The sequence below is a fragment of the Solanum verrucosum genome, unplaced genomic scaffold (assembly GCF_900185275.1).
Source record: "Solanum verrucosum unplaced genomic scaffold, falcon-dt-bn FXZP01000196.1, whole genome shotgun sequence".
Lineage (NCBI taxonomy): Eukaryota > Viridiplantae > Streptophyta > Magnoliopsida > Solanales > Solanaceae > Solanum > Solanum verrucosum.
This window is the reverse complement of record NW_026020420.1, coordinates 2,621,503-2,645,322: the sequence shown is the minus strand read 5'-3', so window position 1 is coordinate 2,645,322 and position 23,820 is coordinate 2,621,503. Positions and strand designations below refer to the sequence as shown.

Genomic DNA, 23,820 nt, shown 5'->3' with positions numbered 1-23,820 from the left:
TCACCTTTTGCCACTTGAGCTAGGCCTTGGGGGCCTAATAAAACTTAAATATGATGCACAATTTATAAAGGCACATGTTTTTTTTTATCTAACAAGGGAAAAGTAGAAGAGAAATTGTATACAAGAGTGAAAAGAATTATAGTAGTAGGTGGGAACTTTTTACACAGTGAGCAGTTTGCTAAAATCAGCACAACTTTCTACAGGGATTTCGACGAATTCAAACACGCCTTAACAAAAAGGAGTCATGTAACGAAAAACTGGCAGAAGAAAACAATTGAAAATGACTTCTGAAGTGTAATCAACAAGATGTTAACCTCTTTTAGACATGTCAAAATATATCGCGCAATCTTGGTTTGAACTGTTAAGTGAACAGATAACTTAGGCCATAGTGGAACTAGTTTAGCAAGTTCCAACAATTAGAAGGCCCCTTCTCCTTGACAAGATCACGCGTATTCAAACAATCTCACCGTCTTGATCTTCTGACACTTTGGCCTTCTCCTAGCCTTGATTTTGTGGCACTCCCCTGAATAATGCTCGATTTTTCCTGAATTGTACCACAGGGATCTCTAGAAGGCCAAGGTTGCTCCCACTGTCGGATGGGGCTGGAAATGTCTTTGCAAGATCCTGTCCCGGAACTAGCTAATAGATGATCCTTAAGGCCCTTCACTGCTTTAAGTCTCTGTGCTTCATCCAGATAACTATATCGTTGGCCTAGTTTCTCGAGTTCATGAAGTCTTTCCCTGTCTAATCCATCTCCTGAGGTTGGAAGATTTGCAGCTTGATTGACATACTCGACAACTCCACCAGAAATGCTCCTTTGAATGGGAGTGCTTCTTCTGGGCTGCCCAGCGATGGAGTTTCTTGCTCTTCTTTCATCAACTGAAATTCGTTTTGACTCACGAACTACATTAGATGGATAAGCCCAATTGTAGCTCTTATTGGAATTGTCCATGTTTAGTTCAATTGAATGAAGATCACTTTCTGCTGAGTCTTCCCCGCAGTCTGCAACATTCTCCACTTCTCCATCATTGTCTTTTTCTATACTCAAGGATGCCGTATCTTCATTATTTCTGAAATTTAGGGAACCGTTTCTCTTACCTTTGGTCTTTTTCTTCCCCAGGAATCCTTCAAGCTGCTTCCTTAGCTTGTCAATAGCAGAATTTTTCTCCTCGAAATGATTCTTGGCCTCTGAGAGTTTCACGTGAGCCCTTTCCTCACGCAATCTGTCAGCTAACTGGAGCATCTCTCTTTCCTGTTCAATCTCTTCTTGAACTTTTGCAGATTCCCTCTTCATCTCTTCTGCTTCAGCTCTGTCTTCACCGATATCTCTAGCTAATTCATCACATACCTGTTCCATTACTTCTCTGGCTCTTTTCTCACTTTCAAGCTCTTTCACTGCCTTCACGAATGATGCTTTTGAATCCGATAACTCTTTGCCAAGTTTTTTGTTCAAGCTCTCAAATCTCCGCCTAAGCTTTCTCTCTACCTCAAGTTCATTTGCAACGGACTCAATTGCAGCCTCAACTGCCTGTTGCCCTTTATTCTTCCAAGCTGCTTTCTCTTCAGCAAAGCATTTAAGGAGATAATTAATCTCATTTTGATCCGAGCGCTGGTCTTGAATAAGTTGGTTCACGTGCAGGCGGGCCCTTTCTAGCTCAGTGTGTAACGCAGAGACAAGTGACGTGCTAGATGAAGGTTGATCAGCATGTGCCCAAATTCGATTGATTATTTTCAAAAGCTCTTTGGATGTTGTCAAAGCATTACTAACATCCTTCAGACGGCTGCCAAAACCAGTCACTGATCCCCGTGGAGTCTGGGCACGAGATCTGGTCTCAAGCTGCATTACAGAGTTATAGAAAGGATCACTCTTTTTTAGCAACAATAAGCATTCACAGCCAGTCAATGCATTTCAAATCTACCCTTCTACATACAACCTAACCATTGATTTCCATTTTTACTTGCACGAACACGAAGAAACAGAAAGTGTGACATAATACCAAAAGTAAGTATGAACTTAAATTGCATGCTAATGAGGTGTAATAAACAATAAAATTGACCAATAGGAAGGAATTGGTTGCCACCTCCATAAAACTGGCGCTGCTTAAAGAATCTAACATTCCAACATTATGGTCCGTAGTCCTTGGTCTACGGGAAGTTGTTGATGATCTCTTCTGATAGCTTCCTGTTCCAGACCGATCCATCCTCTGCACAATCAATGCAAATATGGATTACTAACAACAAACTTAAGTAACTAAGATCGCCCAACTTGTCATCATGCATCGAGAAGACGAGGAGGTACACCCCAACACGTGGAGAACAAATAAAAACATATCATAATCTTTGCAAACTGTTTCTCAAGGCAGAGTCTTTGTAAAGCCAGTAATAACAAGGCAAACATTACTGTTAAAGGCGTAAAGCTGTTTATGTCAAGTAAACTATTTCATCAACCATACAGTAAGTTCATTCTACAAATCCATTTCTTTTTCCTCTCTGTAGGATGGAACAAAATAATTAGCAGGACAAGTAAGAGGATGAAAAATGTCATTTTCACTATATCTCCACTTTACAAGTTACAACAACCATATATTAGTATTTGTGATTACCTAACTAAACTAATATTTGAGAATTGACTAATACAAACATCATTTTCTCTGGATTTCTAACAACCACAGGAAACTAATCAAACTGAATTCAGCAAAATATAGCTTCCACATCAAGATACAACACTTTGACAAAAACAAATAGAGCGAAAGGGTCAAAACCAATCCATTTTTTCGAGTTTCATACCTAAACCATCAGGTGTGGGAGTTTCCTACCTCAACTATAAATTGAGTTATGGTGCTATTTCAAGGCATTTTTTTGATAAATAGGTGGTGATAGTTCATGTATGAAACTCGGAAAACCAGGATACTTTAGATATGTTTATGATCATTATACTAACATATTCCAAAAGAGTGAGCCCAGTAGCTCACCTCAGAAACCGGGCTATGAGATGGATCACACAAATGAGGAGGCAAAGAGCCCGAACTCATATGACCAGCCCGAATTTTCTCCTTCTTCATCATCATCTTCTTCTTTTTCTCCAAGTCTTCCTCAGTCATTCTTGGTGAAGGCATTTCATTCATTTCCCACAATGTAGCAGCAAGTTTTCTAGCTGAAACTGGCTGTGATATCCCACCACCAAGGGACTGTTTGGGTGACTCAACAACGTTTCTCAATGGAGTAGCTCTCCAACTTGGTACTGGTGTATTGGATCTAGACCCTCTAAGCCCAAGCCCAAGCCCGAGCCCGTTTCTTGATTTCCCAACTAAAATAGCCCGTTTAAATCTGTAGTTATACACTTTTGATGATGCAGATGAAGAAGATGAACAACCCCTTTTACGGATCTTGGGTATTAAACCCTCCACCATAGCCTGATCCTGCCTTGGCATTATCAATCCCCCTTCCCAAAAATTACCCCTCTAGTACGATCTGAAGTGAAATACATACAAAAAAACTGCTAGATTTTGATATTTTTGAACTGGGGTTTCAAGATCTTGATCAGAAAACTTCAAGAAACTGAAAAAGATTGGATTTTTCAACTTGGGTATTGAAAAAGATTGAATTTTTTTTCACTTGGAAGTGATAATGACATTCAAAATGAGAAAGGGTAAAGAAGGGACAAAGTGGTAAGGGAGACAAAAATGTGTTTGCTAATACTTTTGATATGATTTTGATTTGAAATGATAATGCATATAGAGAATAGCAATTAGGAAAGTCTTTTATTGACAGCTTGACTTTGGATTACAAATCTTTATACATTTTTGTAACTAATACTACATGGTAGCCATAAGTGTACCCATAGGACAGATTTGATTAGTATCAACTACCGTCGTCGTGAAGAAATAAGTATTCATTTATCTATAAATCTAACATAAATTAAAATTAATCGAACCTCGATATCGATGAAAAAGAAGACTGGAAGAAAAAGAGAGTTCACTGTGCATGTGAGGCTAAGAACGTGCAAGGGAATTATTGGTGTTTGCTACCATCACAATATTCTGAATTCTGATACAGTAGCTTTTTTGCTGCTGTGACTAAAAGAAGAATGTTTTATTTTTTTTCTTCTCTTTATTTTTGGTTTTTTTTTTTTTTATCTGTGATGATCTTCACTGTACTACTGATGTTTGCCTTTGTCTCCTGCTTACCTGTTTCCTCCTCAATGGCTGCTCTGCTCTGCTGTGCTATGATGTCATATTTTTTAACTTAGAAGTTCGAACTTGATGCAAATTGTTATTTTTGTCTCTGAACTATCGACAGTCTTAAAAATATCATTATATTTGACTAACGAAACTAAAATATACCCCTTATCTGCCACATGACATAGTAAGTGTACCCCTATCTCAAACTCTAGTAGGAACATGTGACTCTTAATAAAAAGTCGAGAGCTAAACTTGGCGAGATTTTAGGGGTGTTAGTGTATAACACTCATGTTGTAAGATCGGAGATGCATTTCAGTTCAATTAATTGAGTAAAAGAGTATTTTAAGGTTGTTACTAGTTTAGAGATGAAACTAATCATTTGCGCCGAGTTAAATAATGTTTTCAATACTTATCTTTTTTTTTGTTTCCCGCTCAATATTCATATAGATAATCGACTCATTCGAATTCACATATTATAGAGTTTATGTTTTCAGGTAGGTTTTCGATATGATTTTTTTTATACTCAAAATTTAAACCTTAGACTTCTGGTTAAAAATGGAGAACGCTTTTAGGGTGCTTTGATGATCAGTTGTTTTTTGTTGTCATTTTATATGTCTTTCTACATTTTTTTCTTATTAAAGAAAGTTGTCCATTTTTTAATACTTCCATTTATTCCATTATTGGTTGCACTTTAAATAGTTGAAAATTCTTTTGTTGGTGGAATTATTGCTTATTGGTAGCTATCTCATTTCTAAAGTTGTTCAAATACCATGTGTTTTTCTTTTTTTGTTCTTAATTATTTTTTTCCTAGTACCTCCTTGTTGTTTGTTTCTTGGCATTTTCCAAGTAGTTTTCATTAATTCTTTTATGGGAAATGGGCCTGATATATCCTTTCGCTTTGTCATTAAAAGCTGATACACTCCTTGTTATAAAAATGACTCATATATATTATTGTCATTATATAAATATTTTATATATATTTTACCATTACAAAAGAAGCTCACATATACCCTTCATCTAAATGGAAAAGGGTCTGATATACCCTTCATCCAATTTTAAATGTCAATTTGTTTGACTAAGCTTTAAAAAACGAACATGTTTAGTTAAGTTATTGATAAAACAAAATAAGTATTTTTGAATAATAACAAAACTTATTTTCATCTTTCAAGTAGAAGTTGAATTTTTTTTTATTAAACTATTACTCTCTCTTAATTTTTATTTTTAAAAAATAATAATAATAATTTGGACGATTTGATCACACCATGACAAGTAAGATTGAAATGTGGTCAAAGGGTGACCTACTTATAATATGAAATGAAATTAAAATTCATTACTTTATCAAAAAAGTTACAAGCTTGACCAACTACAGCCTAACGATGGTGTAGAAAAGTGGAAGAAAAAAAAAGATAAGTGGGATTTGAATAATGATAATGACCAAGAAAGATTCGATGAATTTAAAATGTGGTAAAAAATCATTCTTGATTTATTCTCGATCTCCACTATGACAACAACAACCGATATCTTAATAGTTAAATAGTAGGTTTATTAATCGAACGTATTATATTAAAAATAATTTTTAACAGTAATTAATTAATGATAATAGTTTAATTATTGATAAATATGTATTTTTAGCGGTAATTAACACTTTTGTAAAGGTCTCTAAGGACTATAAGCTATAGCAACATTAGATTCAATGACAATTAACTAATGCCGATAAAAAATTTAATAGTCTTTTTCAATCTTTGTATTCATTACCGCTAAAAAAAAATTGTTGTAGTGACGGATACCTCAAAATTGAACCAAATTGATTAGTGCGTTAGGCAATACGATGCGTTAAGTATTTCGTGTAAGCAGATTTTAAAAAAAAAAACTATAAAGATTTTGCAATATAAACCTCTTTCAATCCCCTATTCATGAAATACCAAAGAAAAGAAAAGGAAAAAGAAAATTAAATCATCTAAAAATTATGTTAATACTTCTTTATTATGCTTATATATATATATATATATATATATATATATATATATATATATATATATATTACTGTATATATAAGCCAACAACAAAAAGGACTAACATTGCAGTACTTAATTGTACAATATGTTATGTGAATTGTACTATTTATATTTTATCCACATTTACCTTTATTTTACCTTATCAATATATAGGAATCAATTCTTATAGTGTTAGGAGAACCATATTTATAGAAAATGGATTTAACTATCATCTTTATTTCCCCAAATTATTTTTTGAATGAGTGTCAACTATCACATGTCTAATATTGATATCAATGACTTATGTTTAATTAATTGAGGGCTACAACAATAATTTATGTAGAGTGGGAAAAAAAGGCAATTAATTGAGGGCCATAACAATAATCAATGGTGGCTATTTTCCAAATAAATTGGCTACAATTGCAATTCAAAATTAGGCTATATATAAGCCAACAACAAAAAGGACTAACACTGCAGTACTTAATTGTACAATATGCTATGTGAGTTGTACTATTTATATTTTATCTATATTTATCTTTATTTTACCTTATCAATATTTAGGAATCAATTCTTATAGTGTTAGGAGAACCATATTTATAGAAAAGAGATTTAACTATCATCTTTATTTCCCCAAATTATTTCTTGAATGAGTGTCAACGGTCACATGTCTAATTATGATATCAATGAGTTAGGTTTAATTAATTGAGGGTTATAACAATAATTTATGTGGAGTGGGAAAATAGGCAATTAATTGAGGGATGTAACAATAATCAATGATGGCTATTTTCCAAAGAATTGATTCCTTATCAATATTTAGGAATCAATTCTTATAGTGTTAGGAGAACCATATTTATAGAAAAGAGATTTAACTATCATCTTTATTTCCCCAAATTATTTCTTGAATGAGTGTCAACGGTCACATGTCTAATAATGATATTAATGAGTTAGGTTTAATTAATTGAGGGTTATAACAATAATTTATGTGGAGTGGGAAAATAGGCAATTAATTGAGGGATATAACAATAATCAATGATGGCTATTTTCCAAAGAAATTGGCTGCAATTGCAATTCAAAAAAAGGAAAAAAAAACTAACAATTCATGACTCCAAAAATCAGCTAATCCATGCGTGCTACAGAGGCAAGCATATGGATTGTGCTTCTTCACCCTACATTTAAGTCATCCAAACTCATCCAATGACTATATATATATATATATATATATGACATTTTTGAGGCCAATTGAGCTTATATGACAATAATTTGAAAATGCATTAATTTGTTCGGTTAAAATTTGTCATGATCCTTGATTCTCTGTTATGCCTTCCTCTTCAGGTGGATGATTATGTGAGGGACTAAATACAAATGGAGAAAGCAATTTGAAATACAAATGGAAAAAGCTAGAGTGGTATTTAACTGTTCTATCAGAGTCACTTTCTTTTCATGAGTTTAGACGAAGACTTTCCTCCTGAATTTTATTTTAGTTTACTTTTTTTGAACGGTACAAATGTACCGCTGAAGAAGCACCAACATCCATGTGAAAAAAAATCTGCTTGAAAAAATGAAAGCTAAATTACTATTAGCAGTTGCAAGATCAAGAAATACTTTTTAGGATCTATCATTAATATTTTTATCATTGTTAGTAGTGTAATTCTCAACTAAAAAATGTGTGAAATTACAATTTGGTCTGATGACAAAGATTTTGTTTTTGGTTAATTCTCAAAATTACAATTGTTGATGATTCTTTTCCATGTAGTGAGTTTTTATGAAATCAATGTGTTATATCAATTGTTGAAACATTTGGGTGTAGTTATTTTGGTTGACAGACAAACCTAACTACGCACCAACTATATCTTTTTGATGATATTAATGCATTATTAACTTGATGCTAAAAATTTAAAGTAATATATATCGTTTGGTCTATTTTTTTTAAAATAATAAATATTGCATATTTGAACACATTTTTAAATCAAATTGTTAGACTTAGGCCCCGTGCATCGCACGGGCATCACTTTTCTTAAACAAAAATGTGTAAATAATATATATAACAATAAAATAATAGTAATAATTATGCCTACACAAATAAATTAGGGTCAGTTATTTGGATTTCATGATTTTTTTCTATTGTGATATATATTTTTATATTTGGTGTAATTATTTAAGGTGCAAGTGCCAGTCCTACTTATTTTAGTCTATATTTTTGTTGTTTGATATTGCTTTTCATGTTATAATTTTTAAAATTTGATTAGATTTTTCTAATGTTTTTAGCTAAATCTTTAGTTTTCAAAGTTCTTGTTAAATTTAAAAGACACATTTGTTAAATTGTTGATAAAAAACAAAAAACAAAAAGTGTTCAACTTTGACAAACTTAAGGGATCAAAATGCTCAAAAATATACTTAAGAGACTATTTTAAACTTTCCCATAACACTGTATCAGCTCAAATTCACTCTCGCCGGCGTTACCGCCGGCACCGGCTTCTTTTCTACGCCCAACATTGGGCCTCATCAAGCCCGCGCAAGGGCCCGAAAGGATTACCTTAAAGCGCCGACGGGGTAAGAACTTTTATTTTCTTCGTTATACAGTTAGTTGAATTTGTGCATTTTACACTTATCTCTGAATGTCTTTGTTTCCATTTCCAGTTTATTGCATTATTTTCATGTTGTTTTTCTGGTTCACTTCATACTTTAAGCTAGCATTTAGCCATAGATTTTGGTAGAAGTTTTCGAAATTTTATCTTCAAATATTTTCAAGTTTAGACCAGTTTTTGGACTTCTACTCACAAAAGTTCAATTTTTCCCAAGTAAAATGAATGTTGAAGTACAACTTCAAAAACTAGAGCTGAGGATCTATCGAAAACAGTATCGGTCTTCCTACACTCTAACCTCTAATACCCCACTTTGTGGGACTAAAATTGGGTATGTTGTTGTTGTTTACAACTTTAAAAACTCAATTTTTTCGAATTTCAACTTCAAAATCTATGGCCAAAAGGGAGCTTTTCTATTCATAGAGAAGGAATCAAGTTTGCCTTTTTATGCAAATGCAGTTTTTGTAAGTTTTATTTTTCACCTCTATTATCTTATATTCCTTTTGTTGGGAGAGTGAGAGTAGAGATTTAAAAAAAAATTCCTTATTTAAAAAAAGTAGCAAGGCTTATTCTTGTAATAATTGTTATAATAGATAATGTGGGAGAATCCAAATAAATAAATATAAAAAGAAAGAGAACATGTTGCTGTTAGGAGGAATTTTATCCCAAGTTTTTGCCAGTTGCTGCAAATCATTTAGCCAGTCAATTAACAGAGAAGCAAAAGAATAAAACACTAAAATCAGATACAACAACAACAACATACTCACTGTAATCCCACAAGTGGGGTCTGGCGAAGTAGAGTGTAGGTAGAACTTACCCCTATCTCGTGGAGGTAGAGATGTTGTTTCTGAAAAAATTAAAATCAGATAAGTAAATTAAATAATAGAAAAGAAGTATTTGGTCGCTTCTGTTGGTTGCAGATGAAAGTGCACTACTTCATGAAATTGATTAAGATGGTTGAAAAGACGAAAACAGAGAGTTTCCTTAGGATGTCTCCTTCATAAACACCATATACAGCTTGTGCAACCCGGGGAAGCTGGCTACGAGTTCTCCATTTCCTACCCGGGGAAACTAGCGATGAGTATTCCATTTTCTTACCTTACTGGAATTTTCATGTAAAGCCTTAAGCTTTGAGCTTCTTGATGAGTTACTATGCCACCTCCCCCTCGATTAGCAAGATAGATGTGATGCTAAGATGCTTTTGAGGTCTCCCGTGAATGTCATAGCTTACTAGTTTTGTATCTTAATGACTCACACAATTCAGAGAAACAGATGTGTTATAAAAATTTGATACGATGAACTTTGTGCAACTTCCTGACAATGTCTAAGCAGCTTTGCTGTTTTGCAAAATCGTGCATCAAATAGTCAGGACCAATTACAATCGTATCATATTCCACCGTGATGCTAAGATTTTACTTACTAAAAGCAAATTTGTTAACAAGTTAAGGTGAGTAGGTAGCTGGGCCTCCATATGCCTCAGCAACAGGATATTTTATCTTGACAATATGAGCAATTTCGATATTGATGTTAATGCCAATTGTATAACTTGGTGAATTTTCATTTCAGTAGGTTGTAACTTCAAAGTTCATGAACAAATGGTCTCGGTTTTGTGCTACGTTATGGTGGCACCAAAGCCAACAACTAGCCTATTCACTGCCAGCTTTGAAAGGTAAATTTATGAATTTATTCTATGCTGAAGTGTCTAAGAAAGTTCCTTTTTGGTCATCTCCAGTGCATATACATACATTTGAGACTGTATATATATATATAAATATCTTCCTACTGTATCTGCTTCAACTAAGACTCGTTCTGATGCATAAATTGAAAATAATAATTGTGAAGCAACGAAACAAAAGTGCATAACATGACCTACAGACTTGGAGACTCCCCGAATCCATGAAAATGAGCTAAATCTGAAACAAAAAAACACGAAAATCTGCAAAAAACCGAAAGAAAAATTTACGAATTTTTGTTCCTCTGAATAGCAAATGTATAAGTGTAGTGTACCTTTATCAGAAGGATTGTGAGAGGAGAGACGGAGGATGAGCAATCAAGAACAGAAACTCTTATAGATGTTTTAGTTAAGTAGAAGTTATAAATATTTTTACTCTACCCTCTCCTGACTCCACTTGTGGGATTTCACTAGGTATGTTGTTGTTGTGTCGCTACTCTTCTCCCAAGTTCCTATCTACTAATTTGAAGGAATTATGCTTTGATTCAAATATGTCAGTCAATGCAGAGATATTCATTTGCTACAACACAAATAGTTTAAGAAAGTTTAGATTGAAGCAAACAAATGACAAATATGTTGTCCTTTTCCTTTTGTTTCCTTTGACCACTATCGTGGAGCTTTACCGAAGTCCACGTCTAACTACCACTTGTGTGGAGCATTTCTGGTGGTGGAAGAATTTGCTACCATAGTTTCCCTGCCAAAAGAAAGGGGTAATTCTACTCACTGCCAGTGTGTCCTTTGTATTTTAGTGGATGGACCTCAATTTTACAGGACCTGAAAGCACAGAGTTAGTGAATGCTGAGATGTTTCGTATAAAATGTGTAAGGGAATTGAGTTGTACAACATCTCACATCCACTATATAAAAGCATTTCAAAAGGGTTAAAAAGGTGTTGAAATACTCCACTTGTTTAGACTCTTCATATTAAACGTGTGGGGGAGTATTCAGGTATATAAAAAATCTCACATCAGCCATATAAGATTTAGAATCCCTTACTAAGATTTTGAAATACCTCACTTGTTTATATTTTTAATTGAATAATTTTTCAATGGGGCAATGGGGAATTAGAGTCAGTTTCATCTCCTGAGGAGAGTATATAGGTTATCTTAGAGTAGCTTAATTATTGCTATCAACTTGTTAGTTTATTACACAAATAGATTCTGTACAGTTACAATGTGGTCATTGCTATTGCCTAATCAGTGTATTAACCTAACTTTTTACCTAACCTATAGTTATAGGTCAGTTATAACAGCTAGTTTTTTTCTTCTTTTTAAGTCCTAATTTCATCTTCGATGTTTGGCTAAATAAATATAGATGAAGTTTTTGCCTTGTATCAATTCAGAATTCTTCCTGCCCCTCTCAAATCTTTCAAGATATTAAGGTTCATTTTTTTTTTCATTTTAGGTTCTAAATTCTTTTTTCCAGAATGCATCTTGTGAAATTGATCATTGATCCAATTTGAGTACCTCTGCACGATAGATCTCAAGTTAATGTAGCATTCAGTTCTCCACTATTTTCAGCTCGATAAAATTTATAGGTTGCTTGTAATATATTTTTTCATCATTTAATCATTCTTAATTAGTTGACTTTGAATTTGAACTATACAAGTTGGAACTAATGACTCTCTTCTTATTTTCCTATTTTGATTGTTGATGCTGCTTTGACTTTATGCTGATTCTAAATTTCACTATGGTTTTGAGAAGTTCGTTATTAAATATAGGAAGAAAGGTAATTTTTTGGTGTCTAACATCTTCTTTTCACCTTTACTTTAAGTTATGATTAGTTTTGACAATTTTTTATTGAGTTCAAAATTTATACACCGTCAGCCTGAAAGTGTTGATGTATATAACTTATACTCTATTTTGTTTACTATTGTGGGTCCCAGGGGCGTAGCTACACTCATGTTAGGGTGTCCAATTAGTTGGAAAAAAATAACATATATACAAGTAAAATGATACACGAAATGATTAAATAATATATTTTGGATACCCTTAACACAACAAACTGTTATAGCCTAGTGGTTTCAGACACTTGGAATGAGGTAGCTTGTGTGTCTGAATTTCACTAGTAGCAAATTTTTTTCCATTTTTTGAAAAGAGCTTTTGTTGTTCTATTTCTAAACACCTTTTGTGAAATTTCTGGCTCTGTCACGGGTCTTTTCAATTCAATATTACCTTTGGTGATATTAGCCGTTAGGTTTATAATATAACAAAAAGAGGTTTGTCTAGTATGAGTGTTTCGTAAAGCTTCCTTCTAGCCGGTCAAAAAAGGCGGGGTCTCATGTTTCTTTGGAAAAGATATTCGATGATGACATGTTTGTTGTTTTTTTGTATGGATTTTCATTCTTAAGATTGTACATTATATTATCTCTACTAATGGTATAAGTTAATGGATAAGACATTTGCCCAAAAAAAATATGGGTAAGTCTTGATCCTTTGTATTAAAATATTGTTGTGGGGTTCATTCAAACTAAGAAAAACTTGTTTTCTTTATTAGTATTGATTAAGGACCTATAATCTTCTAAAATAGCTTCAGTTTATCAAACACGTAGATAAGTTAAAAAGTGTTTATAAGCTTATCTGAACACTCTCAATGTTTGCTCTAAAGGCACCAAAACTACAACAACATACCCAATATAGTTCCACAGGTAAGACTGTCGTCGGTAGACCCTCGGTTCAAAGAAACTCTAAGAAACCAAAAGCTTTTCTTTCTTACTTTTGTTTATGCACCTTATATTTGTATATTTAGTTATTGCCATTTGCCAGTATCTTCGCTGTGTCTGTTGCATATTTTTGAATTGAACTAAGAGTTAAGGTAATTCCGATCTTCCCAAGAAAAAAAATAGGATATTATGCTGACCTCATTTACAGAAGTTAAAGAAAGAAAGGACTAATGGAGTTGAAACATCATGGTCCTTATGAATAAGTAAGTTGAAATGACACTAAGAGGAGGAAAGAAATGTAAATAGCTTCTTTTTTTTTTGCATTATTAATTCATGGATTCCATAGAGATAAGGACACAGGTTTTCCTATTCGAATTTTTGTCTGCACTTCCTTGGTTCCTTGTGCATATATTCTATCAGTGCAGGCTGTCTAAAAAGCTCAGCAAAAAACACAGCTGTGTAGAGTCTCCTTGTATATATCAATATTTGCTTCTTCAGTGTAAACGGCATTTTCTTCACATTTCTCCTCCTAAATCAAGTTTGTTGTGTTTTTTTCCCCAGTTATGGCTTCTGCTTCATTCCTTTCAACAATCGGCAAAAGGTATGTATAAGAAAGCTTTCTCTAGATATAACATCATATGTTAACTATTGATGAAATTCGATTTTCTTTTTATTCATGTAAGACATTCTTTCGGGAAACCATCCTTAATTATTTCGTGTACTTATTTCAAGAAGCTTGTGGCAGTGTGTCATGAACCAGCCTGGATACGATAATTTACTATATGATGGTTAATTCTGGAAACAATTATGACGATGTTTGTTAGTTCCATCCAACATATAATTCTTTAATTTGTTTATCTTTCGAAAAGATCCATTGATATCAATATCTCTTGTTGCCATCACATGTTCTGCTGAAAAATGTTATAAGAAGTTTCAAGCAAAGGGAATAAGATCTTGCTCTCATCCAAATTTTAAATTAAAAAATTTCTCTAGTTTTTTTTTTTTTTTTTATAAAAAAAAGCGCACACTTAAGGTAAACTGATTTTTTCTGTGATTATCATAAGTATTTTTTAAATACTTCATATTATAGGAAGTAGGATTATATATTCTTCGACTATCATATACTGTTGTAACCGCGTAGTTTCATATTCTTCAATGTGTTTATTTGGCTATCAGTTGCTCTATTTTGCTTTGTACTTTGATATTTTGCTGTCTATCTTTTTCTTGCTACTCTTCTCCATATAAGTTCTCTTTTTTTGAGTCCAAGGGTCTATTAGAAACAACCTCTCTAGCTACCCCACAAAGGTGGGGTGAGGTCTGCATACATCTACCCTCCCCATACCCTATTTGTGGGATTTTTATTGTTGTTTGTATTATAGGAAGTTAGATGTATTCACCTTAAAATTTAAGAAACAAGGAGAAAATTCATTTGGAGATTAGATGTTCTTTCTAAAGCGAAAAATGTTATGAAATTGAGACCACTATAACTTCCATTTTTTGTATATGAAGGCTAGAGGGGAAAGTAGCAATTGTAACCGGAGGAGCTAGTGGTATCGGTGAAGCAATTGCAAAGCTCTTCTCTGAACATGGAGCCAAAGTGGTCATTGCCGATGTCCAAGATGAACTCGGCAACTCAGTCATCAACACCCTCGGAGGCTCATCCAACTCCATTTACATCCACTGCGACGTCACAAACGAAGACCACGTCCAAGAAGCTGTCGACAGAACCATCGCCACATTTGGAAAACTCGACATCATGATCTGCAATGCTGGCATATGCGACGAGACCAAGCCAAGAATCATCGACAACACGAAAGCAGATTTCGAGCGTGTCCTTAGCATCAATGTAACAGGAGTTTTCTTGAGCATGAAGCATGCCGCTCGCGTCATGGTCCCGACGCGTAGCGGCTGCATCATCTCCACCGCTAGTGTAAGCTCCACGGTCGGAGCTGCAGCATCCCATGCATACTGCAGCTCCAAACACGCCGTGTTGGGGCTCACCAAGAACCTAGCGGTGGAGCTAGGACAATTCGGTATACGTGTGAATTGCTTGTCACCATACGCGATGGTGACGCCAATGGCGACAAAGGTCATTGGGCTTGAAAATGAAGAATTTGAGAATGCGATGAGCGCGGCTGGGAACCTTAAAGGAGCTACTCTGAAGGTGGATGATGTTGCAAAAGCAGCATTGTTCTTAGCAAGTGATGATGCCCAGTATATCAGTGGACACAATCTTTTCATTGATGGGGGATTCACTGTGTGTAATCCAAAACTAGGCATGTTCAAGTATCCAGAATCTTAATATATGGGATTTCATTTAATCTATTTATATAAATAATGTTGTATAACAACAGCAACAACACTATATTCCGTGTAATCCGACAAGCGGAGTTTGGGGAGACTATGATGCGCTGTGTACGCTGACCTTACTCCTACATCTGTGGGATATATAGAGAAGCCGTTTCTGAAAGACTTTTGTTATTATGGAAATACCAAGTTATGATTTTAGAATTGATGATATCCATCATTACCTTTTACATAATGCAGCTCACACGATGTCTTTCATTATATTGGATTTTTTCAATATGCGATTTTTATATTGCATTTAAAGGTAAATTGTTTCTAAAATATAGAAAGATGAGCTTCTTTTTGTGACAAACTAAACAAGAAAGTGTGTCATGTAAATTTGAATGAATTTTATACTTGGACATTTTCCAACAAATTCCATAGTAAATCCAGCCCAAGAGCTTGGGCTTACTAGTATTGACGGTCCATTTTGGAGATCTACATTGTCGTTTATATAAGGTTCATAAGAAAATATTCAGACGTCAGTATGATAGTCATTATTAAAAGCAAACTTGACTAGCGCACATAACCTTAACATGTTTTTACTTACATGAATAATTCTTTTCACAAAAAATCAATAAACAAAATACAAGAAAATCATTGTATGGTTACTTTTTATATTTAAATTGCAACTGATAATAAGAGATCATTTGCTCGTTTTTTTTTTTTTTTTTATGTAAAATATTAAATAACAAATGAAAAGTAAATGCCATGATGGAAAAAGAGCTGTAATATAGAGACTAGTCTTGAAGCAGCACATGGCAAATTGCAATCTACTTATTTATTACTCCCTCCATTCCATATTAAGTTAATTTTTGAGGTGTTTCACACCCTTTAAGAAAAGCAGATTAAGACATAAATTGAACCTAGTTTTTCATTTTAGCCTTATTAATTATTGTCAAATTTATGATTAAAATAACTATTAATTAATCACTAATTTCAATATTAACTAATGAAGGGTGAAATTGAAAGAACACTTTAAAAATAGTCTTGAAAACTGAACAATTAAGTTAATTTGAAAAATGAAAAATGCTCAAAAATTAACTTAATATGGAATTGAGGGAGTACTGCTGCAAGAGAATTGTGCCCCAATTTGGTAGTAGTTGGATCTGCTTCCTTTTGCTTTAATTTTTTTTTTTTTAATATAATGTTTTACAATTAGCTCCAGCATTAACTTCATGACCAATAATTGTTGCCAATTCAATGTGATCCCCACCTCACCAAAACGGTGAGAAGAATTCAAAAACTGAAATTTACAAGTTTTGTTAGTTCTTTTATTTTTAGTAGTATTTAAAAAATAAATTGAAGTATAGAGAATAAACTGTAATCACAAAATAAATAGAAATAAAGTGATTTTATTTGTTAAGATTGTAAATATAATTCTGTGTATTTTCTTCATTTCTTCTTTTTGAATTTTTTTTTCATGATTCGAGGATTATTTCTAACATATTTCTCAAGCGTATAATTATTTGGATCTTCTTGTGTTGTATTTAATTGGCTAAAACATAAGTGATTTGGACTTTTTTATGATGTATTTAATTTCCTAAAACGTTAGTTAGCACTTAGATATATATTTTGAGTTGATCTTGAGGAATATCACATCTTGATCACTTGTCTTTAAAAAAGACAATATTCAAGAATTTATAACGTATTCAAAATTCCTCTTTATTTTATAGGCTTAAAAGTTATAAAATTACTTCTCAAAATAAACTGATTTCGACTTATTAATCAAATAAGCTTTTTATTAATAAGATAATTTCTAAATATGAATTATATTTTTATTTTTCATTTTATCCTTAAATTTAATATTTAATTAAACATCATCACATGGTACAAATTAAATCAATTACTATCAAAACTTATAATAGCAGCAAAGCATGTGTACCTATATAACTTGGTGTCAATCTGATTTAATACAACTATTTATAAATAATACTACAGCATTAAAAGGGTACCTCATTTGCTGTCTATAAAATGCTTCTTTGCTGCTTCTTTTTTTTTTTACAATAAAATCTCATTGGCTTAGAACTTCCTCTCTTATTTCCAAGAAAAATTGTTAAAAATGAATGGCTTCTCCTCTCCTCTAGTTCACACAAGCAAAAGGTAAGCTTACATCTTTTTTTACTTAATTATGTCATTCATATATCTTCATTACACATGAACCTAAAAGTTATGAGTTTAATTGAACTTATCTACGTATAATGTTGGTTCTGAAGTTATATTGATTTGTATCATTTCACTAAAAATTTAAGTTGTTACACAATATCAGTGATGGATGCAAAGTATGAAGTATAAGTTCACGAAAATCTACTATCCTTTGCCCCAATCATGTATATATTTAAGAAATTCATTGAAAATTTATAAATATTTGATTGTAAACGCAGTTAGCATCATATATTAATATGAGATTGTTATAAGAATCTATAAATTTAAGTTGTTACAGAAAATCATAAGTTCACGGAAATCTAGTATATTTTGTCCAAATCATGTATATATTTAAGAAATCCATTGAAAATTTATAAATATTTGATTGTAAACTCAGTTATTATCATATATTGACTTGAGATTGTTATAAAAATTCATAAATTTCAAATTCTGAATGCACATTTTTTAAAATGTAGATTAGAAGGGAAAGTAGCTATTGTAACAGGAGGAGCTAGTGGATTTGGAGAAAGTACAGTGAGACTTTTCTTACAAAATGGTGCAAAAGTTGTAATAGCAGATGTTCAAGATGAAATTGGACAATCCCTTTGCAACAATCTCCTCAATTGTCCTAATAACAACAACAATGATTTTACATACATACATTGTGATGTTACAAAGGTCTCCGACGTCGAAAACCTCATCGACACAACAATTTCCAAGTATGGGAAACTCGATATCATGTTCAACAACGCAGGTAGGAGTGTTAAATGAGCGGTTAAATTGATTTTATGTCGGTTAAATTAAGCTATATGTAATTAATACATAGACAATGACCTCCCAAAGGTTTCTTGAGTTGAGTGAACGGAACAAAATAAGCTAACCAATGAGTCATAATTCAATCTGTCTAATTCTTATCAAGTTTTTTTTACTCCTATTACATAGTTGAACGAGTCAAAATGGAGAAATTTTCACTAGTTATCCCTTTTCGGACTATTGTTTAGTAAATAACTTCTTTTTTTACAACTTATGAAATCTTAGATCACGATCTAAACATCCTTTGAGCAAATCAGAAATCTTATGAGAAAATGTTAAATCTAGAATTTTGTTAGTTATTCAAATGTTACACCATAGTTTTATATTTTATTAGTAAGAGAAACATATCAACAAACATTTGAACCATTACTTAGAAGATTAATTTTCTAAAGAGTTATATTTGCACATTTTTAAAATAAAGACAAAACTCAAAAATAATGGCCTAAAAAGGAATTTTTCACATAATAAATCGACCATAAAAAGTTAATAACTCGTTCAAATTTAGATAACTTATGTTTTCATGAGCTAATTTTGTCACTCCTAAGTACAGGAATTCCAGGGAATCTCGATTTCAGCATAATTGACGCGGACAACGAGAATTTTAAAAAGGTTTTTGACGTTAACGTGTACGGATCTTTTCTCGGGGCGAAATATGCTGCACGGGTCATGATCCCAGCAAAGAAAGGTGTCATTCTTTTTACGTCTAGTTCGGCCTCTGTTTCCTCGGGCGAATCGCCACATTCATACACCGTCTCAAAACACGCGGTTGTGGGACTCATGAAGAATTTATGTGCCGAATTAGGGCAACATGGGATCAGAGTGAACTGCGTCTCGCCGTGCGCGGTGGCGACACCGATGTTAGTGAAGGCAATGGGTGTCGATAAGAGTGTCGTGGACGGAATAATTTGCTCGTCGGCGAATTTAAAAGGGGTGGCTCCGACGGCGGAGGATGTGGCGGAGGCGGCGTTGTATTTGGCAAGTGATGAGTCTAAGTTTGTAAGTGGAGTTAACCTTGTGATTGATGGAGGTTATAGTACTACTAATATGACTTATATTAAAACAATCCAAAGTGTATTATTTTCGAAATAGCTTTTTTTTAGTATTCGCTTTAAGGTTCGATTATATTAGGTTAGAGTTGCATGGCACAAGAGGCACGTATTGAAGGAGTTTTTCTATTTTCAAGATATTGTTAAATGTTTTTTTTTTAACATAAAAATTATCTAAGTTTTATTGTGTAAAAGAAGATTGTTATAACTTATGAATTATGATTATCGATGACATTTGTATGTTATATTTGATGAAATGTAGTTTAATTTTAATTTATTTAACTAATTTTTCATGTTTAACCTTTTATTATATCTAATATAAATCAAGATGAGCTAAAAGATGTGAAAACTAGAGATATGAAATTTCTTTTATTGACTATATTAAATTGGGCAGTTAAATAAGCTTTAAGTACTCAACTAACTCCTATTTTTTTTAGATAATTTATATCTTGATCTAGTCAAATCAAAAGATTGAATTTGATCAAATTTAAGACATCAAAAATTTATTATATAGTATTAGTCAAATTTAAATATTGAAAGCCCGAAAAGATATTGATATATATATATCCAGAGAAGATTGTGAGCCATACATGTAATAATTCCAATATTATAAGATCATGCATATTGTGGAATTGGCATTAATATCCTGTATTTGAAGAGGTGTTATACACAAATCATAAATGTGCCTCATCTATAGCATGGAAGGTGGAAGTGGGTAAATATTAACGGATCATCAATTTTTGCTTATTAATATATGTTAACGTCCCTATTTGCATGCATTATGCATACACAATGCTTATTAATATGTTTCACTTAATATTTATACTATAATTGAATTTATAGTAAGATGCTCCTATTCAATTTTATGGGGGTCCTATAATTTTCTTGGATATTTTTTAAAGTATTTTTTTACTCGCATGCTGATTGAAAGACAAAAAGATAAAAGGAGTTTTATCATATTATCACTCTTTAAACATAAGAAAAAATGGAAACACTCTTCCCTTCGCACTTCAATTTTTTCATGGAGAAATGAGTTAAAACTCTTAAAATTAAATCTTGTAGGAGTATATAATTATATTCTTTCATAACCGAGTTTTCACTTATATCATGCTGGATAAATATTAATAAAAATATTTTTTTTTAAATATTAAATCTCCACAAAATATAAGTGTGTTATGTTTTATTTCCAATTGTCGGTTGTAGGCACCAATATTTAATAAGAGCATGTGATATTGATGATGCCTGAGAAATTAATTTTGTCCACCTATCCATTAATCATCTCAGTTATGCCCTATAGTACTCCCAACCCTACCATGGTCGTATGGTAAAATTTATTCGCATCAAATTTTATTTTTTTCAAAAATTTATATTTATATTGGAAATAAAAAAAAGATTATTTGAGAACAAATTGCATTTCATTAAAAGGCACGAGATGTATCATAAATTAAAGTCGTTCTTTGAATTTTCTTTCTTCATATGGGAAATGAATTTAGACCAGCATGTTAATTATTGTACCATTTTATTGAAGAGTTTATCAAGAAATTAATTTCTAATTATTTAAGTAAATGATTTGATCACGTAAATATTATTTATACTATTAAATGTTTGATAAAAGAACAAGGTTAAACTGATCTAAACAATCATAATATTGTGTGTCTGTATTTTTTATATTTTAGTTTTCTATGTTAAGTATTCAGTGTTTATTATTCTTAAAAACAGTTAATACTAAGTAAAATGAGAAAAAAATCTTCATTATATCTTGATTTTCTATAATAATTATTATTTTAGATTAACTATAAAAAACAAGAACAACAACTAAAATGAAGCATATTGAAGGAGTACTTTCGTTTTAAATTGAATGATTGTATTGAAGATACATATATATACCTTTTTAAATTGAGTGTTTGTATTGAAGATATGCGCAAGTTCTTCAACTATTGGGCTTAATTAATATATGAGTACCTATGAATTTTACATCTTTTATTTGATGTATATCTAAACTAATTTTGATCTTTATTAGTTTTTGAAATTGACAGTTTTATAGTTTTAATACATTTCCAAAAGACATGATAAAGAATGTTGATGCATATTTTATAGACGCGTAAAAATAAAAAGATCGAAAAGAAACTTTCATGTGAGGGATTTTTCAGTTATTATTGTCATATACATGCATAAACTTCACTGCCTCAATAGGAAAAAGCTAAGCGAAATGAAAAAGGTTCAATTGAATTCACTTTGCATAAAAAATGTAATATTCCTTTCTCCTCTTTAGAATAAGTCAAAAAAAAAAAACACACACACACACAATGACACATACAATACAAACATGTGAACTGGATTTGTCCATCATAGTAGTTGGGCTTTTTAAGTGCATCATTGGGAATAGGAGTTGTGTTTGGGTCCAACCTCAGTCCAGTCCTTGAATCGAACGGGCTAACCAAGCTTAAGCGAAATAGTCTGTTTGTCAAACTTTTAAAACTAGCTCATTTTGCAATAATTCCAAAGCACTTTTTCTTTTGAGAAATTTTGACTAAGCAAATCATCACTTTCCTCAACTCTAAAAGGTAAATGTTAGGTCGATTAATCACACTTTTTTTTCAAAAGTTAAATTGTTACTTGAAGTGTAATTATAAAATCAAAATGCAATTCTTTATATTGGGAGATAGATTTAAAACGGTCCCATAGATAGTCTTGAGTTATTGTAATCCTTGTAAGTTTATTAAAAGTTAGCAATTTTAGCACCCAACTATAACCTTTAAATGTGCGTTCACGTATCGAAGATCAAAAGTGTTCACTTTTAGCAACGTTAACAACCAAAACTGCTCAAAAATATATTTAAGGACTACTTTGAACCTATCACAAACTTGAGGAACCATTTTTGTCATTTTCTCCCCCAAATTCTCAATCTTTTAAAACCCTAGAGTAACCCATTTGCCCTAATTCTCCTTCTTCTTCCTCCCTACACAGCTCCAATCCCCTACCCCTCCCCCTCCCCTCCCCCTCCCCCTCCCTCCTGCCCCTTCGCCGCCGCTCCGGTAAGCAGCCATGGGTCGTGTCCGTACAAAAACAGTGAAGAAATCTTCACGTCAAGTGATCGAGCGTTACTACTCAAAAATGACCTTAGATTTCCACACAAACAAGAAGATCCTCGAAGAAGTTGCTATCATTCCATCTAAGCGTCTCCGCAACAAGATCGCTGGATTCTCTACTCATCTGATGAAGCGAATCCAAAAAGGCCCAGTTAGAGGCATTTCTCTAAAGCTACAAGAGGAAGAGAGAGAACGCCGTATGGACTTTGTTCCTGATGAATCTGCTATTAATACTGAGAGGATTGAAGTTGATAAGGAGACTATTGACTTGCTTGCTTCAATGGGTATGAGTGAATTACCTGGTGTTGTACTCAAGGAAGAGCAGACGGTGGCTATTGCTGGACCTGTTGGTGGATTTGGCGGTGGTCGTGGTGGATTCGGCGGCGGACGTGGAGGTCGTGGTGGGTACTGAGATCGGTTTGTTCGTTTTATTTTGTTATGAGAAGTGATTTTTCCTGAATGTAGACTTGATTTTATCTGATTATTGTTTAAATTTGGGATTTTGTGAACCAATTTAGTTTTTTTTTAACCTATGGGTAATGTGCATTTCTCTTTATGAAATATGAATTGAATATTGCAGAACTATAAAGCTTTTGTTTTTTTAACTATGTGCATTTCTGTTTGTGAGCTCAGCGATTATCAAAAATAGATTCTCTACGTTCACAATTTATAAATTGTGATGCTGTGTATACACTACTCTCTTTGGACTTATATTGTTGTTCGGTATTTGCACTTTGCCTATCAGTACTCGATCACAGAATATTGTATTATTCATGATTTATGATTTATCTTTTATTTGTTTCTAGAAATCTATGCAAAAGCTCTATTTGTTTCCTGCCATTCTAATAGTCTCTTTTTTTTTTGACTTAATTGAAAGCATCTTTTGTGCATCTTTATATTTTTTCTTGAAACCTACATGTTTTGTTTGACACTATTTTCTTATTAGTCCATTTTAAAAAGAATATCCCATTCATAAATGAGATATTTTTAACATCATGATAACAAGGTTTTTTTAAGTTTGATAGTTGTATAAATGTTAGTACCACACCTTATCACCAAAAAAAAAAAGTTAGTACAACATTTATAAATGCAAATCTTTTAGATGTTTTTTCTCTTTAAACAGTGTCAAATATAACTACGGCAAACAAAATGATGAGAGCACTCTTAATATTATCTTGATGAGCTATCCTCTTCGGATTCTACTTTGTAAGATTACTAGGGGTGGGCATAA

General features: G+C 32.6%; 5 protein-coding genes across 5 annotated transcripts in view; 4 read left to right on the top strand and 1 right to left on the bottom strand.

Annotated features, from left to right (window-relative positions):
• Window positions 1–23,820, top strand: part of LOC125807089 (4-hydroxy-tetrahydrodipicolinate synthase, chloroplastic) — a 178,691-nt gene that overhangs the window by 94,167 nt on the left and 60,704 nt on the right. The gene's annotated exons all lie outside the window — the stretch shown is intronic.
• On the bottom strand, window positions 128–3,704 carry LOC125807059 (uncharacterized protein At5g41620). Its single transcript, XM_049486817.1, has 3 exons — window positions 2,973–3,704; window positions 2,082–2,204; window positions 128–1,837 (listed from the first exon to the last, which is right to left on the bottom strand). The coding sequence occupies exons 1-3, from the start codon at window positions 3,429–3,431 to the stop codon at window positions 464–466; spliced, it is 1,956 nt and encodes a 651-aa protein (XP_049342774.1). The 5' UTR covers window positions 3,432–3,704; the 3' UTR covers window positions 128–463.
• On the top strand, window positions 10,304–15,620 carry LOC125807096 (secoisolariciresinol dehydrogenase-like). Its single transcript, XM_049486865.1, has 3 exons — window positions 10,304–10,426; window positions 13,712–13,751; window positions 14,660–15,620. Exons 1-3 carry the CDS (start codon window positions 10,345–10,347, stop codon window positions 15,450–15,452), a joined length of 915 nt encoding a protein of 304 aa, XP_049342822.1. The 5' UTR covers window positions 10,304–10,344; the 3' UTR covers window positions 15,453–15,620.
• On the top strand, window positions 17,489–19,595 carry LOC125807138 (short chain aldehyde dehydrogenase 1-like). Its single transcript, XM_049486911.1, has 3 exons — window positions 17,489–17,599; window positions 18,118–18,395; window positions 19,005–19,595. Exons 1-3 carry the CDS (start codon window positions 17,559–17,561, stop codon window positions 19,541–19,543), a joined length of 858 nt encoding a protein of 285 aa, XP_049342868.1. The 5' UTR covers window positions 17,489–17,558; the 3' UTR covers window positions 19,544–19,595.
• On the top strand, window positions 22,460–23,178 carry LOC125807130 (40S ribosomal protein S17-like). Its single transcript, XM_049486902.1, has one exon. The coding sequence runs from the start codon at window positions 22,546–22,548 to the stop codon at window positions 22,999–23,001; it is 456 nt and encodes a 151-aa protein (XP_049342859.1). The 5' UTR covers window positions 22,460–22,545; the 3' UTR covers window positions 23,002–23,178.

Bases quoted from the DNA above. Each gene is read 5' to 3' on its own strand.
- LOC125807059 (XM_049486817.1), bottom strand. From the start codon at position 3,431: ATGCCAAGGCAGGATCAGGCTATGGTGGAGGGTTTAATACCCAAGATC. The intron at 2,205-2,972 runs GTGAGCTACTGG...TTGATTGTGCAG, and splicing joins CTCATAGCCCGGTTTCTGAG to AGGATGGATCGGTCTGGAAC. The intron at 1,838-2,081 runs GTGGCAACCAAT...TCTGTAATGCAG, and splicing joins GCAGCGCCAGTTTTATGGAG to CTTGAGACCAGATCTCGTGC.
- LOC125807096 (XM_049486865.1), top strand. From the start codon at position 10,345: ATGAACAAATGGTCTCGGTTTTGTGCTACGTTATGGTGGCACCAAAGC. The intron at 10,427-13,711 runs GTAAATTTATGA...TTTTTTCCCCAG, and splicing joins TTCACTGCCAGCTTTGAAAG to TTATGGCTTCTGCTTCATTC. The intron at 13,752-14,659 runs GTATGTATAAGA...TTGTATATGAAG, and splicing joins CTTTCAACAATCGGCAAAAG to GCTAGAGGGGAAAGTAGCAA.
- LOC125807138 (XM_049486911.1), top strand. From the start codon at position 17,559: ATGAATGGCTTCTCCTCTCCTCTAGTTCACACAAGCAAAAG. The intron at 17,600-18,117 runs GTAAGCTTACAT...TTTAAAATGTAG, and splicing joins CTAGTTCACACAAGCAAAAG to ATTAGAAGGGAAAGTAGCTA. The intron at 18,396-19,004 runs GTAGGAGTGTTA...TCCTAAGTACAG, and splicing joins TATCATGTTCAACAACGCAG to GAATTCCAGGGAATCTCGAT.
- LOC125807130 (XM_049486902.1), top strand. From the start codon at position 22,546: ATGGGTCGTGTCCGTACAAAAACAGTGAAGAAATCTTCACGTCAAGTG.